The sequence below is a fragment of the Halichoerus grypus genome, chromosome 5 (genome assembly GCF_964656455.1).
Source record: "Halichoerus grypus chromosome 5, mHalGry1.hap1.1, whole genome shotgun sequence".
Lineage (NCBI taxonomy): Eukaryota > Metazoa > Chordata > Mammalia > Carnivora > Phocidae > Halichoerus > Halichoerus grypus.
In genome coordinates, this window is record NC_135716.1 from 90,794,345 (window position 1) to 90,813,610 (window position 19,266).

Consider the following 19,266-nt stretch of genomic DNA (forward strand, 5'->3'; position numbering starts at 1 on the left):
ATTGCCTTGATATGCTGACTCTTTCCTGCAGCTTCATACTTATCCTTCTCTAAATTAGGCTCTTGGGCTGTGGACCCAAACAATGATCCTGTTTTGTAGCAAAGCCCATGCTTGCATGTCAGGTCCATACCCTGTTTCTGTCCACTATCATGTTAAGACTTAGAATGTCAAATGCAGGTATCTGGTTTCCTTCTTAGGGGTAGAAAAGATTAGAATGTCCAGCTTGTCAATGATGATAACGGTGATACCTAACATTCATGAATTCTAACTCCTGTATGTGTATATCTCATTTAACCCTTCCAACAGAGTCCATGAAGTAATGGGCATCACCTCCTTGTATGCACGAGGGAAGTGGGGCAAAGGGAGATTAACTGGCAAAGATGACACAGCCAGTGATGGATGTCAGGATTTGCATGCAGGCAGTCTAAATCCGGAGCTCACCTTCCTGACTATTAAGAAACCAGATGTATTCATTGGGCATACTATCTAAAAGGAGCAAAGAGTCAAAGTGGAAAACCCTAAGAGGGAGTAGTTTAGCAGCCTCAATTTTATCTCGCTGCCTCTTACTTCCCACAAGGGCCCATGTGCTGATGATTTCTTTTGTGTGAAAGGATATCACAGTCCCCATTTAGCCTGCTGTTGCCAGGTGGGAAGTCTCTTGGTTTACTGGGTTTGAATGACCCATCGTTAATACTACACTGAATACCTTCCCTGGATCACGAAAAGTTTCAAGCGAGGAATTTGGACCTGAAATTTAGACTTTAGAATTTGGTATGTGTTTGTTAGGACCTGGCATTGAACAGAGCCAGCAAACCTTCTTCAATATCGAAGCTAAGGCCAGCCACTTCAGATTCCTGTACCACTGCTCCAGCTTTGCTTTAGTAGTGATGGTTTTTATGCAGCATCCCCATTTGCCAGTTCTAGGACTAGAAGGCCCACATAGAGTAATAAAGGCCATTCTGACGTCAGCGCCATCTTATTGGGCTGGTTCCATCTTGGGTTTGGGAACAGAAGATCTTCAAAGAATTTTCTGCCGCCAGCAGGGTGGTACAAACAATACAAAGATTCCCTAAAGACAGACTCAAGAACTTGTAGCATTTGCCTTCAGTCATGGGAGCCCATAACAAAAACGTGCACTGGGTTAAATGGACATCTGTGGGAACCAGGGCAGAGTGCAAAAGGATCTCCTGTTTTCTAGTCTAAATTCATTTCCCCTTTTTAGAGCAAATTGGCACTTAGCATGTGACAAAGCAAGCACCTATCTTTATTTTTTCTGTCCCAGTGGTCCTCCTGTTCTACCTTGTGTGTACAGATCTTTGCTCAAAACGAGATGGTAGAGTCTTTACAACTAGAGGAAGCATACTGTGATAGGGAAACTGTTGCTTTTGGAGTTAATGCACCTGAGTTTAAATACTAGCTCTGCCACTCATACTTAAGGCATGATACTTAACTGCTTTTTCCTGGTTTATGGTTTAATCTCAGCTTCACAAGTTCGTCATAAAGATCCAGTCCTCATGACTCGTGATGGCTGCTCAATATAGTGAACATCAACTCCTTTCTCGTTTCCTCTTAGAGAGAGTGGATGATGTCCATTGTTTCTGCATCCCTAGCTCCTAGTGTATGTCTTGGCATATGCAGAATATCAGAAAATGTTTGTGGAATAAATAAATCTTATGTCCCTCTATATTAAAATCCCTCACTCTGCATTGTTCATCTAGTTGGTTCTCAAATACTTTTTTTTTTAAAGATTTTATTTATTGGGGCGCCTGGGTGGCTCAGTCGTTAAGCGTCTGCCTTCAGCTCAGGTCATGATCCCGGGGTACTGGGATCGAGCCCCGCATCGGGCTTCCTGCTCAGCGGGAAGCCTGCTTCTCTCTCTCCCTCACCCACTCCCCCTGCTTGTGTTCCCTCTCTCGCTGTGTCTCTCTCTGTCAAATAAATAAATAAAATCTTTAAAAAAAAAAAGATTTTATTTATTTGTCGGAGAGAGAGAGAGGGAGCAGGGGAAGCAGCAGGCAGAGAGAGAAGCAGAGTCCCTGCTGAGCAGGGAGCCCAATGCGGGACTTGATCCCAGGACCCTGGGATCATGACCTGAGCCGAAGGCAGACACTTCACCGACTGAGCCACCCAGGTGTCCCACTTTTTGAAAGAGAGATGTTGTTTTAAAAAACATAGGTTTAAGTTATTTATACCCAGTAAGTTATTTAAGTTATATATTATTATATATATATAAGTTGTATGTTATTTACATAAATTGCTCAATCTTAAGAAAATAGCTTAGTAAATTTTTACATAGGTATACACCCGTGAAACCACTACCTAGATCGAGATAAAAAACATTTCAGTTGTCCCAGAAGGTTCTTCATGCTACTTCCTAGTCAATACTCCCTCTGCCAGGGGAAATGATTATTCTGACTTCTGTCACCATAGATTCATTTTGCTGGTTCTTGGACTTCAAATAAATGGAATCATACAGTGCATACCCTTCCGTGCCTGGCTTCTTTCACTAAAAAAATTGCTCTGCTATTCATCATGCTGTCACGTGTGTCCGTAGTTTGTTCATTTTTATTACTGTGTAGTATTCCACAGTATAAACAAGTTCTGTATCCATTCACCTATTGATGGACAATGGGGTTGTTTCCAGGTTTTAGCAATGATGGATAAAGCTGTAAGTATTCTTATATACGTCTCTTGGTCGATATAAGTATTCATTTCTCTTGGGAAATGCAAGGAGCAGAATTGCTAGGTCATAGGGCAGGTATATGTTTGACTTTATCAAAAACTACCAAACGATTTTACAAAATAGTTGAACAGATTTACACTGCCACCAGCAACATATTAAGTTCTGGTAACTCTAAATTTTTACCTGTGTTGGATATTTGATATTGTCTTTTACATTTTAATTATCTTGATGATAGGGGTATCTCATTGGTGTCTTAATCTGCAGTTTGCTGATGAACGATGATTTTGAGCATCTTTTCAGATGCTGTGGCCATGGAGGTGCACTACTCAAATCTCCCTTTAAGAGAACCTTCTGCAGGAAACATAGCTGACTGACAGCTTCCAGCAGCTAGATCTTCATATCCGTCACCACGCTCATGCTGATGCCACATTTTCCCAGGGCTGCTTCCAGTCAAAGACTAAGCATGGCAGGGATACTAGAGCTAGGCCATTTCTGCCCAGGGGGGCACTCCTCCAACAGCCAACCTTTGCTCAAGAGACTCCCATCAGCTTGGTCCAGATGATCTCAAAATTACACCGAGTCTAAAGTTCTTCCTCCATAATCCTTCTTCCTTCCCTGTTTCCTTTTATAGATGTCAAACCTGCACCCCAGTCCAGAGCTCTCCTTACCTTCTCCTGCCCCACCCCCTTTTCCTTCACAGGCATTTCCCTCAGTAGACCCCTTGCACGTCTCATCCCATCTTGGCATATGCTTCCTGAAGCCTGAACTATATATGATTACTGACTGTTCCAATAATTCTCTTTTGTAAAACCCCTGTTCAAGTCTTTTGCCTATTTTTAAATTGAGTTTCAGGCTCCTCCCCTTTTTGAAAAAAATGGATTTATAGGAGTTCTGTATATATTCTGGATGCAAGTCTTTGTTAGATATGTTTTGTGACTATCTACCCCCCATCCATGGCTCGTGTAATCACTTTATTAATGATGTCTTTGATGAACAAATGTTTTATTTTAGTGATGTCCAATTAATTTTTTTCTTTTGTAGTATAAAATGTGAGGTAGATGTCAAGGTTCATTTTTTTCATATAATTATCCAATTGTATTAGCACCATTTATTAGAAGAAGAATGATTTCCCCACTCCAATGGTACCTATAATGGAAATTAGGTAAATGTACATATGTAGGTGTATTTCTGGACTCTATTCTCTTCCATTGGTTTCCTTGTTTATACTTGTACCTATAACACACTGGGTTTTTTAAAAAATACCATCACATTTTATTTATTTATTTTTAAAGTAATCTCCCAACATGGGGCTCATACTCACCACCCTGAGATCAGGAGTCACATGCTCCACTGACTGAGCCAGCCAGGTGCCCCTATAACACACTATTTTAATTATTATGGCTTCATAGACGGTCCTGGAACTTGAGAGTGTAATTCCTCCAACTTTTTCTTTTTAAATATTTTCTAACCTAGATTATTTATATTTTTATTAGAATGAGCTAGCCAATTTCTAAAATTACCTGGGATTTTTTTTTATTATGTTATGTTAATCACCATACATTACATCATTAGTTTTTGATGTAGGGTTCCATGATTCATTGTTTGCATATAACACCCAGTGCTCCATGCAGAACGTGCCCTCTTTAATACCCATCACCAGGCTAACCATCCTCCCCCCCTGCCCCAGAACCCTCAGTTTGTTTTTCAGAGTCCATAGTCTCTCATGGTTTGTCTCCCCCTCTGATTTCCCCCCCTTCATTCTTACCCTCCTGCTATCTTCTTTTTTTTTTTTTTAACATATAATGTATTATTTGCTTCAGAGGTACAGATCTATGATTCAACAGTCTTGCACACTTCACAACGCTCACCACAGCACATACCCTCCCCAATGTCTATCACCCAGCCACCCCATTCCCCCCACCCCCCACCCCTCTAGCAACCCTCAGTTTGTTTCTTGAGATTAAAAATTCCTCATATCAGTGAGGTCATATGATACACGTCTTTCTCTGATTGATTGACTTATTTCGCTCAGCATAATACCCTCCAGTTCCATCCACGTCATTGCAAATGGCAAGATTTCATTCTTTTTGATGGCTGCATAATATTCCATTGTATATATATATATACCACACCTTCTTTATCCATTCATCTGTCGATGGACATCTTGGCTCTTTCCACAGTTTGGCTATTGTGGACATTGCTGCTATAAACATCAGGGTGCACGTACCCCTTCGGATCCCTACATTTGTATCTTTGGGGTAAATCCCAGTAATGCAATTGCTGGATCGTATGGTAGCTCTATTTTCAACTTTTTGAAGAACCTCCATACTGTTTTCCAGAGTGGCTGCACCAGCTTGCATTCCCACCAACAGTGTAGGAGGGTTCCCCTTTCTCCACAACTAAAATTACCTGAGATTTTGATTAGGATTCCATTAAATCAGGGTTTCTTATTCTCAACACTATTGAAATTTCAGGCCAGGCAATTCTTTGCTGTGGGGAAAGGTGTCTGTCCTGTGCACTGGAGGACGGGTAACAGCATCCCTGGGCTCTACCCACCAGGTGCCAGTAGCACCCCCCTACCTCAGGCTGTGCCACACAAAAACATGTGTCCATAAATTGCGCAGTGTCCTTTGGAGAGCACAAGTGCCATGCCCTCCCTCCCCCACTGATAACCACTGCATCAACTCTATAGACCAATTTGCAGAAAATGGACATCTTAACAGTATTGAGACTTTCAATCCACGAAAATGGATTCTCTCTCCATATAAAATTGAAGCACACATTTTCAACACCCTGTACCATTGTGACCTTAAAAGCTAATGAATTTGGATTTTCATTTACTGGTTAACTTATGACATATGAACTTATTCATACCTCCTATCCAAAGTGGTCTTCCATCTCAGCAAATGGTTTAATGTGATAATTATGCTTCTAGTCAAAATAGCTCTGTTTGAAAGTCAGAGCTGATCCAAAAGGAGCCTTGGATTTAAAGATGACATGGTAGAAACTCCAAATAACTAACAAGTAAATTAAACATAAAAGCAAGTATCAAAAAGATAAGGTAAGGGCGCCTGCCTGGGCAGTCAATGGAGCATGTGACTCTTGATCTTGGGGTTGTGAGTTCGAGCCCCACATTGGGTGTAGAGATACCTTAAAAATAAAATCTTGAAAAAAAAAAAAAAAAAAAAAGATAAGGCAGGGGCGCCTGGGTGGCTCAGTCAGTTAAGCACCTGCCTTAGGTTCAGGTCATGATCTCAGGGTCCTGGGATCGAGCCCTACGTAAGCCCCGCATGGGGCTCCCTGCTCAGCAGGGAGTCGGCTTCTCCCTCTCCTTCTACCCTTCCCCCTGCTTGTGCTCTCTCTCCCTCTCTCTTGCTCTCACACACTCTCTCTCAAATAAATAAATAAAATCTTTTTTTTAAAAAAAAAAGATAAGTCAAACGGAAAGCCAGCTAAGTGAAAAGATACAACTCTCTTACCTCTACAATTACCAATAGAAAATTAGGCTAACAAATATTTATTAAACAGAATAAGAATCTCATAACATGTTATCATTGTACTTAACAAATATACATTAGTTACGTCTATGAGCTTAATGTAATACTTGAAACTTTCTGATAATTCGGTTTAGTCCTCAAACCTCACAAAATTGGTTTTATCCTTGTTACACAACTTAGGAACATGGAGGTTATGTCCTGAGGCCGGCTGCCCTGCTTTGCCTTGAAACTGCCCCAGCCCTCACCCAACCCTACCCATCATCTATGCTGCTGGTTTTTCAATTCTCCTAAAGGAGAACTGCTCCTTCCCTGCTAAATAACATTCAATGGCTCCCCATTGTCCATCAAATAAAGTCGAAGTTTTTGTGCATGTTCAAGATCTGTTCTCTCGTCCCTCCTTACTCTAACCTTTCCATATTTAATATCTCTCATTGCTCCATAAATCTGACACTTAAATCAAACCAAAGCTATTCTACACACTTTTCATGGAGCTACCTCTCTCCGCAGATTACTGTTTATCCCAACTTCTGTCAAAATATTTCCTGACTTTAAAGCCTAGTTCAAATGACATCTCCTTTATGAAGCTGTCTCTGATTTCTTAATTGCCATAGCACTTTACGGCATTAGGGGTAAAAATTAATAGCCAATATAACAGAAGTCCCGGCTGAGCCTACAGGGAATGTAAACTTCCCTGGCCCTGTCTGATGAGTGGGCGGACTCCCCAGAAGTAAAATTTGCATGACTCAACTACAGGGGAGACAGGGGGCCTGAGATGAAGATGTACTAACAGGTTCCCAGGGGTTGAGCATGGGAAATGAAAAACAGCATGACGTCTCTCTCCCAGACTGGGCCCAGACTTGCTGGTGTCTGGACCCTGAGGAGCAAGGAGGTACTGGGCAAAAGTTAAAGGACCTGTTTTCACAATCTTTGGAGACATGGGGGCACAAGCAATTTTGGATTCGTTTGCAATCCGGAGTGTGACATGAGGACAGAATGAGAGGTGTTCTTCCTTGCTTACCAACGAACACCGTCCGGCGTTAATACGTCATATGCTCTGGCATCCTAGCTGCACTGGGAGCCCACAGAGCTGAACAGAGCAGCAGGAAACCATGTGGGAGGGGACCAGTTTGTGAGCTCATGTGAATTCCCAGAATCCTATAGAATCCCCAGAAATACTTGAAGAACGCTTTACAGATGGCCAAGACCCCGTGTAAGTAGCTTGGGGGGCGAAAGTCTATAGAATTTGATTATTGTTGATTTAATTTCGTTTATGTGCACAGACAGATGAGGCCTGAAAAAAACTTGGGTATGCCCACATTCACTTACGACTTCAAACCGTTTAAAACTTATCCCCATATAAGTATCTGATTCCATGCTCATAACAACCATGCGAGGTGGATATTATTATCACTAGATGTTCCCCATTGCTGTGACTTTGAGCACAGTGTCTACCATGGGAGGAGTCTAGGATTGGTTGCCAGCAGACCTCAATTGGAGCTCTTACTCTTCTACACGTGGCTGGGTGATCCTGGAGCAACCCAACCCCTCTAAGCGTCCCTGTCTTTCCTGCAGGACAGGAATAACAATCCCTTTTACATGGGGGTGCCCTGAAACTCTGAGATGATGAACAACTTCTGTGCAATCGTAAGAAAGAATTATGGCACTTGACTTTCTACTTTCTTGTTCTGCCGTATATCAGCTGTTTCCCATACATGTCTTCCTAGACTAAAAAGAACGAAAACAGCCTATTCATGCTTTACACACCTCCACGTCATCTCATCCTGCACAGAGCAGGAGCACCTCCAGGGTGCTGAATTTCCCATCTCTAGGAGGAGTGCGGCAGAGGATTCGAACTTCACAGTGGCTTGGACCACACCCCAATCTGGAGAGCCTCAGGTTATTCTTCAATTAATCAGGTATATAAGAGATACCAATACAGTAGGCCAAGGGTCCCAGGAACACAGTGCGTGGTTAAGACAGAACATTAGCCACTAAAGCAGGAGACCTTTTTCTGTAAAGGGCCAGACAGTAAACATTTTAGGCCCACATTCTCCATGGCAACTACTCACCTCTGCCGTTTCATGAAGACAGCAGCCTGAGGTAATATGCAGGCAAAAGGAATGGCTGTCTTCCAACAACTCATATTTTAAAAAACGGGTGGTGGTCTGCGCTTGGCCTGTGGGCCACAAGTAGCCAATTCCCGAGACAGGTTTGTTCGGCTGCCAAGGAGGACTGAAAACCCAAGACGCTGAAAGGGAAACCAGGTGCTGACACAGAATGGAAAAGTTTCAATCGGTGAATAAAAGTGAAGTTCTCCCCTAAGTGTTAGAGAGTAAAACGGGACAAGCACAGCATTGGAAAGAGAAGAGGTTTCACGGGAAATATCGACCGACTTGGGTGAACACAAATTTTATTCAGTTCAGAGAAGAGAAAAGACGACTTTGAGGTTTAGCTGCCTAAAAATTCACAACGGGCCAAATAGCACAACACGGCTTCTTAGGACACCTAGCGTGCTGAGAGCCCAGCAGCCAGAAGGAACAAGCTGATGACCCTAGGGGACTGGAGCTGCATCTGGCTGGGTCCCCGCTGGATCCCTCACACCGATCCCGGGGCTGGGCACGAGGTGTTCCCTGGGGAGTAATCGAATCATTCCCATGCTCGGCTCCGGGCGATGCACTTGGACATTTCAGTGTCTGCTCTGTGCCGTGTCTGGGCCGGATTCAAACAGGAAGAAGTGGCCGGTGAGCTCTGAGCCGAAAGGCCGGACCCAGGTGAGGAGAGAGGGACGGGGTCAGGGGAAAGAGGACCCCAGGCAGGGGGAAGCACCAGAATCTGCTCTGATTATCTGACGGGGCTCTATTCTGCTCCCTTTCCCTTTAAAATCCTAATTAAAATACAGGTTTTGGGGGGGGGGGGAAAGGCAGGGGACATCATACTTTCTAACAAGTCTTACCTTTAGCTTTGTTTTCTGAAAAATATGCCACCCCTACCTGAGAAGAGACTAATGTGTTGACACATTTAAGGAAACACTTGGGCTATTTTAAATGAGCCTATAAAGGGAGATGAGCGGAAGGGACCTATAGCTCTTCACTGGGAGTTCTCATAGCCACCAATGCTCCCCCTGCAAAGGAACTAATTATGTTTGGAGAGACGTGTGTGCTTGATAAAATAATTAAAAATAAATTGCTCTCCTTGGAAATGCAAATCAGCGAGTGTTAAAGCAACCCTGTTGGTCACACAGATAATAAATAGATGCATCTTCTCAAGTCTGTTAGGCGGTTCTGATTGATTTCCAATTCTGGCTACAATAGGGCCTGAGCAGCTTTTGAAACAAAGATGAGGAAGCCTCAGGCCCAGTGCGAACACTTGTTATATCCTGGGGGACAGTTGCTGAAAGCCTTAAGCCATGACACTCCCCAACCATCCCCCTCCCCCGACCGTTCCTGGCTGAGAATAGGGGACCCTGAGGAACCAGACTTGACCCACTGCTTCCCCTGAGCTCCTAGCCCCTGCTGGGGGAGGACGGGACTGGGGCACTGTTCCTCCTCCTCCCCCAGAAAACCACCACAATGCCCTGTGCTACTACCTAATGCTGTCAGGTCAAAGAAAATAAGGCACTGGCTCAGAGCCAGGACCCAGATGGATCTTCTGGCGTGGGGAGGAAGGGGGGGTATGAGGCCTTAGGGGCTGATTAGAGCACTGTTGTAAAAAAAAAAAAAAAAAAAAAGTTTTCCCTTAGCAATGACCTAAAGCTAATAGAGAAAAGAAAGAGAAAGGAAAAAAGGAAGGAAGGAAGGAAAAGGGAAAGGGAAAGAAAAAAAGAAAGAAACTCAGACTACAAAATGCTTTACAATTTCATCAAAGGGCCAATATGGATCAGGCACCCTCTATGCAGAGCTTGTTCTTGAGTAGCATTTATAGATGGGATGAGGGAAAGATGGGATTTCTACTTTGAAGGAAGTCACGCTCACGTTGGGAGGCAGATCAGATGTGAACGAAGAGCATATCCCCAACATCTTTTCGCCTTGCTGACATCAGGCCCCTTCCTACACCTCTTACCTGGGGGCAAAAGATGAACCTAGAGCCAGTGTGACTGGACCACTCGGAGTGCTCTCCCGGGAGTCAGTGACATAAGGGAGGAGAGAGTAGAGGGCATTCTCACCCTGGGCTTCGCCATACGATCTCACCGAATACCCAAGAGGCTGTGTGAGGGAGGTTCTCTCCTTACAGACAGGGACCCTGAACCTCTGTGAGGTAGGGCCAGTGAAAAACAGGGTAAATCATCTAGCTCCTGGGAAGATGCAAGGCGTAGATGAGGGTAATACAACGAAGAGACACTTAGCAGTGTGGGGGCCCACATAGACGCTCAATAAAAATTCCCTCTGATTCCTAGGTAACTTGCCTAAGGCCACAGACGCCAAGAAGGACCGGATCAGGATTCATTCACATTCACATGCCACTCAGTCTGATTCCAAAGCCCGCACTTTCCCCAGGGCTGCTGGAAGCTCTCCAGATTCAATGGTCTTCCTCTTCCTCTTCCTTCGGGTTTGTTGTCCAGTCACCAGCCCCTTTCAAGTTCACCCAGAGAGCCTTTTCATTCTGTGCTTTTCGACTCAGTGCTGACAACTTCCTGGCCTTGTGGTACCAGCAGAGGAGGGAAATGAGCAGAAGAATCAACAGAATGCAGGGGAAGACCAATAGGAAATAGAGTAAAGATGTTGATGAGCAGATCCTGGAAGGAAATGTGGGCTCTGCAATGAAAAGGAGAACAATAAAGATAATCAGTCTCCAACTTACCTGCACGAATCAACGATAAACCCGTGCGGGATTTACCGTTACAGGCAAATACAGGTAAAAACCGCGGGGCCAAAGAGCAGTGGGCCCTTTAAATCACATGTGGGCAGGAAAAGGGGGAAGCGGTGGGGGAAAGTCAAGTCCAGGATGGTGTTTTCCAGCCTCGCTGCCTTCACCCAGCAAGTTCCAACCACTGGGGTTCCAATGACCTACTTAAAACCAACAGCCGCGAAGAAAAACAAAACAAAAAAGAAAACCTCTCCTTTAATCTTCTATCCTCAGAAAAGAGATCTATAACTCAGCCCTCGTTCTCAACTCTGTGGCCAGTCCTGAATTTTTAATGGAGTTATTCCCACTGCTGCTTCTTACGTGTGCGTGCGCACACTCCCACAGCGCGCTGTCCTTACACGACAGCACACACGGTGAGCAGCTCCAGCCCTTCCTGACTCTCCAGATGGGTCTCCCCCGGGTCCCCTCCTTTGAGTCCCTTTCCTGTGTTGCTCTATTGCCTCCATCCGGCACACTCTCTGCACCCTAATCCTCCGGGTCCTTCTGATGCAGCTCAGATGACCCATTTCTTCCCCAGGGTCATCCTACCTGCCTCCAGGCACAGTCCTCCCGGATCCTCTTCTCACACACCCCTTGGTGTAGACCTCTTTTGTTCCCCCTTAACCATCTCCTTGGTTTCCTCACAGTTACTTGAGTATACCTCATAGTGTCATTTGTTTCCATGTCCCCTGCAGTGCCCCGCACACGTGCGTGACAACTGTGGCTGATTTGAATGGAATCGGACTGACTGCAACCACATGGGCAGAGGATACTATATAAAGGCAGGCTGAAGCACATGACTGCCGGGCAGCTGCAGCCCATGGGGAAGCACCATCAGCCACGCAGACATGCAGAGCACGCACACGCCACCCCAAAGTGGTTCCCGGCCACGTGCACAGGGAGGCAAAGGGACAGGGCTGCAAACACCCCAGATTCCAGGAAGCAGCGCCCAGAGTTACTAGTCAAAGGACTGGCTTTACAGACTCTCCATGCAGAAAGACACGCTCAGAGAGATACCAACCACTAAATGTAGTCTTCCAACTACATGTATTTATGACAGGATATTTGAAACCAGGGCTCTTCCGAAAAATCGGATGCTAATAGTAGCTGTGCTTTTATTAGAAAATTGTAATGACATAAGCGATTTCTTCTTCAAAGGTGAAGTTATAGGACTCATGGGATTATAGACTCTTAGAGATGTAAACAGCTTTAAAGGTCATTTCTACCAACCTCTGCTGCAAGAATTCTGTTTTTGGCATTGCCGATGCATCTTGCACCTTGAAGAACGTCTCTTTGTTGGAAGTCAAGAAAGAATTTAAACATTTGTCCAGCTCCTGCATTGTGAACTCCTGAAGGACAGGGCCTATATCTTACACATCTTTTTATCTTGTCCAGCACTTGGTCCATGGGTCATCAATGGAAACTGATGAATGAATTAATTGCATGAGTAAATTGCACCCACAGGAACCCAGGGGTGGCTGCCATCATGTTGCACAGAGTAAAGATCATCACTGAACATTAGGCTGGCAGCTCTCAGAACTCACAAATTGCTACAGGGGTTTGTGGCCTGGATTTTCTCTGGTCTCATTTATATTCTCCAGCCTAGATTTGGTTTTTGTTTTTGAAAGGGTGGGCAATGATAAAGCTAGACTTTTAATTCTTTATCACTGCCTCTCTCCATATCCTACCTGACCCCTTTCTCCAAGGCCCTGCTTGACTACGATAATTCTCCCAGCTCTTATCTGAATATATTTGAAGGCATGTGGATAAGGAGAAGGTATAGATGGAGATGCTGAAAGAGAATGGAGCCGTAGGGAACAGTGGGTAGAAGTCCTGGCTTTGACACTTCACACTACTCAGACATAGGGTAGTGATTGACTACCATCTCCAAGACAGCTGGGTTCACATTCTGGCTCTTTAACTTACTGTTATTGACATTAGACAAGTTACTTATCCTCAATAATGATTAGTTTCCTCATTGATCAAATGGGGATAATTTCTAGAGTTGTGATGAGATAATGCACAATAAAGTATTTAACAGAGTGCCCAGTGCATTTGTTGAGTCAGCAAGAAATAAATATTAGTTGGAATGCTAGTGAGAACATTAGGAAAAATCATAGGCAACCTTCTCTCAAGAGATGGGACAGAAAACAGGGCTGGACCAACTGATTCTCCACACAGGGGCTACATGCTTGACCATTTTCTTCCACAGGCCAAGACTCTCCCTTAAATCTCTGGTCCCTCTGTCTCCACCACTGGGTGACAATCCATTGAGAGTCTAATGGCTACTTATTAGGAGACTCTGACTTCCCTTCCCAGTCATGGGTGGCAGAGAATTGGAAGGTGAGAGTCCACCTCGGTCTCACCATTGTTAGATGATGGTGTGATCATGAGGAGATGGGGCTGGCACATAGAAGGGGGAAAGAAGTCTGGTACTTGGTTTTTTTGCCACTGAGACTCTAACCTTCAGCACGAAGGGACTGCCAGAGGGCTTGACTATCTTAATGGGGAGAAGGCTGTTCTGTTTGGAGCAATCTGCCATCAAAGGATTCACAGTGCCGAATTGGCCAACAGCTAGCAACTCTCAGCTCCAGTGCTTCTAAATTACCTCTCCTGGGAGGTCAGTGTTTGCTCTAGATCCCACGATCACCATTTCCCACCATCTGCCTCTCACCCATATCTGGATTAGAATTAGTGACATTCAAAACCATTAAGGTTTGGCATTTTGAATCAATCCGAGTAAGTGCCCGATGCTCAAAGTACAAGGTCTGCAAGACAGAGCCAAAAATGTAATGAGAACACTTCATCACAAGGTTTAGTTTATAATGCGCTTCCACCCACAGCCAAACACGCCACGAGGAGCATTCCTTTTTGAATTCACCTCAGAAATACTGACTTCAGCGGAAGAAAGATACAGGATAACAAGGGGGGCTACCAACTCCTCCCCCCCTCCACCAAAACTTTGGCAACTGACTGTGCCAAGTGTGGCCACGTGAGAGAGTTGGCTCCTGCCAAGCAATAAAAGTAGGGTTAAGGAACCTGATACGAGTGCATCCCAGAATGAGTGATGCCTGATAGCATCCTGTTTCATTTTAAGACTCAAGCTTGCTCATTCTGTCATCAAGCATTTGTTGAGTACTCTGTGCTGGAGACTTTGTTGGAGGTACTGGGGTAGCACAGATAAAGTCTATGGTCTCTCCAGAAACTTCAGTGTGGTAGGGGCACATGTCTCCTTTGAAGGCTCGCTCTCTAAGTATATCCTTACCCAAACAGAAGTTGGGGAGTAGTAATAAACACCATACAATTACAACTAATCCAGTCCCCAGGAAGCTGTATAGTCTTGTCTATTAATTAATCACAGCGAATTCTCTAGAATAAGGCATTTATGTCTGGGCTCTGAGGGTGAGGTAAAAAGATGAAGGTATCTCTAGCCCCTACCTTGGCATAGTCATAGATAAGGAAGTAAGATGGAGAAGAAGATGCAAGGTCCATTCCCTCAGGGAAGTTCCTCTTAATTTTTCTGCCTTCATTTGAACCACAGGCTCCACAGTTTTATTAGGTCGTCCTAAACTAACCCAGCCTGAAATTGCCACATAGGGGTGGTGGGAAACCACTGGAGAAGTGAGAATTGCTAGCATGTTATATCTGATCTGGACTTTATTAATACATAGAGCAGGTCCTTACGAGGAGTGTGATTATGCTGTGACTCAGTAAGTCCTTGAGCATCTCTATGTGCCAGGTACTGTGCTGTGCTGGGAATGAGACACTCAGTCTTCGCCTGCTCAGAAGGTACAGTCTGACAGTGCTTATGGATGTTAGACAAGTGTAATGACTAAGAGAATAAGGTAAGTCACTGAGAAGGTGGCGGTTAAGTTGGGAGGTGAAGGATTCATAGATGTTGATCAGAGAAAGATGACATGGAGGAGCATTCCAGACAGGAGGTGGTCTATGTTGATGCAAGGTGTTGGACTGTTGGTCTACCTTCTTCTAATCTTCCCCTTCGTCCTCGCCACTGCCTCTTTCCACTCCAGAATGTAAACATGCTCAAGTCCCTACCACCTCCAAACCAAAACAGAACAAAGTAAAACTTGACTGACACCTCTCGCCACTTGTTATTTTCTCTCTTGCCTTGACCTCAAAGCTCTTGAAAGCGTAATCTGTATTTGCTGTGTCTACTTCCTCACTGTGGTCTGACTTTTTTCATTACTTGTCTGCAATTGCTCAACATTGTGAAATCCAATGGATATTTTCCGATTCTTATCTTAATTGACCTCTTTGCAGTAGTTGAGTCTGTTGGCTTTCCCTTCCTTCTTGATACCTTCTCTGCTTTTGGTTTCTATGATACCACCAAACCCTGGTTTTCTTCCTACCTCTTGGCTACTCCTTTCATTATCCTTCACAGGCTCCTCTTCTGCACTCCCCTGATCAACAGTGATATATCTCAGGAGTCCATCGTTGGGCACCATTATTGGCTGTAAGTTGATGCCTTCTAATCTACAAATCTGGCAAAGATCTCACTTGGAAGTCCCCATGTCTATTGGGTAGATCTCTTTGGATAATTCACACATACTTCAAACTCAATTCCAGCCCAGCTTATTCAAAATTGAACTAAATTCCCCATTCAGACCTTTCTCCTATATCTACCCATGCTAGAAATTTGATACTCATCTTTGATTCTCCACTTGTGCTCATGCACCCTCCACATATATCTAATCAGTGTCTAAATCCTGAAGATGACACCTCCTAGCACTGAATTCCCGCCCTTCTCTCAGCCCTCATGTGCACTGCCTTAATTCAGGCCTTCATCTTGTCTTACCTGGGTTCCTACTATCAATTTCAGATAGTTCTCCCTACTCTGTGTCTGCCTCCCCTCCAGTTCATCTTTAACACAGCTCCCAATGGGGGCTTTCTAAAATGCAAATCTCATGATGTCCCTCCCCTGCCTGAACTTGTTTGCTGATACTCCATAATGTTCATGAATAAGTTCACCACCCCCTTTGAGATCCGTACCCTCCCCATCTCACTAACTTCATCTCTTGCCCTTGCGCCACAGCTTTTATGATCATCTTGCATAGTCATCCCTTTTCCTAAAATATGTTCTCTTCCTTTTCATAGGCTGCATACCCTGGGGAACTTCCCAGATCTCCTTCCCACCCAGCCCTGCCTCTGTTCCTTCATCCTGAGGCTACTTCTTTGATGACCCCTATCATTTTGGACTTCATGTCCCCCATCAGAATCTGAGCTCTTTGGGAAAAGACTCTGTAATGCATGTTTTTGTGTCCTCAGATCCTCACATAGTTACTTACTGAACAACTTAAAATATTTTGTCACATATATGGATATATCCATACGTGTGTGTGTGCGCCCGTGTAACATGTTTGGAGGCATAATGGAAAAGAGAGTTAACATTTCTTGTGCACTTACAATATTCCAGGGACTATGTTAGATACTTTATACACATTTGTATAATGATCCTCACTTTTATGAGTAAGCTGAGGTTCACAGAGGTTAAATAACAGGGTATGATTTCAGAGCTCGTAGGTAGGTGACAGGGCTGTGATTTGAGCCTAGGCTTGTCTGATTCCAAACCCTGGAATTTTTCATCCCCCCCACTGCCTCCGCAACTCTGCAACTACCAGAAAGGAACCGCCAGGTAGAGGAAGCGAGATGCTATAATTGAGGATTTACTTGGGAACCCTTAACTGTGTTTATAATGAAAACCCTCAGCTTATCATGGCACAGGCTTTCAAGCTTCTTTGACTGTAAAGAATACAAAGATCACCCAATTTTTAATGTTTTCTTTCCAGAGTTCATCTTTTTTAAAACCTTTCACCTGATTTATAAGGATTCCACAAAGATTAACAGTACATATACGCTGTGAAGGATCTCATCTTTCTCAGAGGAAATGTGCTTTTTAGTAACAGAATAGATACTTTTTACACTTGTTATCTATTTATTCTGCTACAAAAAAACTGCTGATGCTACAGGGCCTGGGAATTCCAGTGAGAAAACATGTATGGAATGTGCTCAGGGTTGTGGGACTTCCCATAATGATTGGAATAGAAGAAAAGCTGATAGGAAGAAAAATTCTCTCTGGACACTTGGGAGAAAACTCCTGAAGAAAAATGGTCAGGGGAAGAGGATGATGGAGCCCCAGGGAACACATCAGATAACTCTGGCTTCCATTCTAGAAGCCTGGCCAGGGCTGGGATACAACTAACCCTACTTCAGAGAAGTTGCCACCATTCTGGGCAGCACCCTTTCTCCCCTGCTAAGGAGTGTCACCAAAGCTAGCTGGTGTTTTAGGAATGTTATCTTTCATTGATCCATCTTACCCTTCCTGGTGTGGGGCACCGAGACCACATCTCTGCGTCTTCAGAGTCCCTTTCCCAGTTCAGTTTATAGCTCACCTCTCACCCTCACCTTAAACCTTACCAGAAAGGAGGGGCTCAGCGATGAGCTGGCTACATCAGCCAGTGCATTGATCACCAGGGAAGATTTACGGGTCTGGCTGGAGAAATTGCTGCTTTTGTTAACAAATGCTTCATGAATGCCTATTACATGCTTAGCACTGGATTGACTGGAAGGATGCGCCTCTCCTTCACAACCACCTGTTCCGTATCCCTCCTCAAGCTGTGCACTCAGCTGAGTAGGATGGCCTTCCCACACAGAGAATGGCCATGCATTGGCCAAGGTCTTTCAGTAGCTACCCTCCTTGCTGGACCCCGTAAACAGGTTCTATAGGGCACACTTCCTCCTTCAATGCCTTGCAAGCTGCCATGAGGAGAGGCAACCAAATGACTATCATTATCAAAATCCTGCTCATTTGTTGAACATATAGAGTGAGAAGAAGCTTGGCACTTATGTTTTGAGAAAGATTTCATTTTGTTTTTGAGGTGGGGAGCATTTAGATGTAGTTGACTTTGGTTCAACCAACTGAAGCCTAAAGTCACCGTGCTCCTATCCCTCATTCCGACTCCCACTGCAGATCTGAGCTTTCTGAGACTGGAGAATCAGCCAAGGCGTAAGGATGTCTGCTGCGAACATTATTTTGTTCTTTAAAGGGATATGATTTTGATGGGTTTTTTTGTTTGTTTGGGAGGGGAAGGGGGGAAGGAGGTCAGATGCCCCTGACATTTAAATGTCTATGCCAAAACCTCACGTAGACCTTGTCTGTCCCAATGAGAAATGGAAATTACGATTGAGAGAAATGACAGAGTCACTTTCTTTAGGGAATCCGTAAATGCTTTCAGCAAAGCACAAGAGGGGAGACCAAGGTTCTCCTGACCACGAGCCAGGACAGATTAGCCCCTCGTTACCTGAAGGCAGCACCATGAGCACCATATGCTGTGACTCATCTGATGCTTGGTTGACCCACTTGCTTGGACTGCCATGCAGCTGCCACTCTGTCACCCTGCACCAGTAGAGCCCAGCATCCTCCATCTCTACCCGATGAAGCTTCAGGACAAAGTCTGTAGGGGATGAACGGTAACAGTGCAGATGCCTCCTGAGCCCCTCTTCACCATACTCCAACAAGCCATCATGCTGCAAGTGCGCCAGCATCTTCCTTCCAGAATTTTCCCTGTTCCGGTACCACATCACAGAGAACAGGGAAGCTGAGCTGCCAGAACTCTCCAGGCTGCAGTGGATGGCCACCTCTCCATGCTCAGTAGCATTTTCTGTCCTGTACCCTTTGGAGACACGTACCTTACTTCCTAGGAAATAAAATGGCAATAAATTAAAGAAGAATCTAGATTTTTAGACTGGACACCTCCTCTGAAAAATCTAGTTCTCACTGAGGAGATGCCATCTTAAAATCCTAAGACATCAGGTCTTTCATCTGTAACATTTTTTCCTTGACCCCTGTCCTTCTTCCATATTTGCTAGAACATTCTGCACTACGAATCAAACCAACCATTTTTCTTCTTCAGCCCTACCTCTTGTCTGCTGAAAACCTGCCCCTGAAACCACCCAGGTTCAGTGGGCGCTCTGCCCTGCTGCTTTTACCCCTCCCTGGTCATCTTTTTCTTCTACTTCCCAGAGGGATCATTCAAAACTTCCAGCCATCCCCTCAAGCTGGGTATTGCACCAATGCCCCTCATTCCTAGCAAATTACCCTCCTCCCATATGCCCAGATATCATCTCAGTTCTAGATGAAAGGAAAGAGGAGGCTATCTGAGAGACTGAACATTTTTATACAAGTGTTAGAATACCACTGGAGGAGAGACTTTAAATTATTGGATT

General features: G+C 44.5%; 1 protein-coding gene across 4 annotated transcripts in view; it reads right to left on the reverse strand.

Moving 5' to 3' along the window:
• Positions 1-8,573: 8,573 nt before the first annotated feature.
• CD101 (CD101 molecule) overlaps positions 8,574-19,266 on the reverse strand; it is a 34,748-nt gene continuing 24,055 nt past the window's right edge. For 2 of the 4 annotated variants that reach the window (XM_078072562.1, XM_036071025.2), the window contains 2 exons: positions 18,342-18,737; positions 8,574-10,931 (listed from right to left, as the gene is read on the reverse strand). In XM_078072562.1, the coding sequence (XP_077928688.1) occupies positions 10,696-10,931; positions 18,342-18,737 (632 nt within the window). In that variant the 3' untranslated portion in view covers positions 8,574-10,695. Of the gene's footprint in view, positions 10,932-12,252; positions 12,446-18,341; positions 18,738-19,266 lie in introns of all 4 variants that reach the window. The other 2 variants (XR_013447959.1, XR_004910503.2) reach the window with 2 other exon arrangements.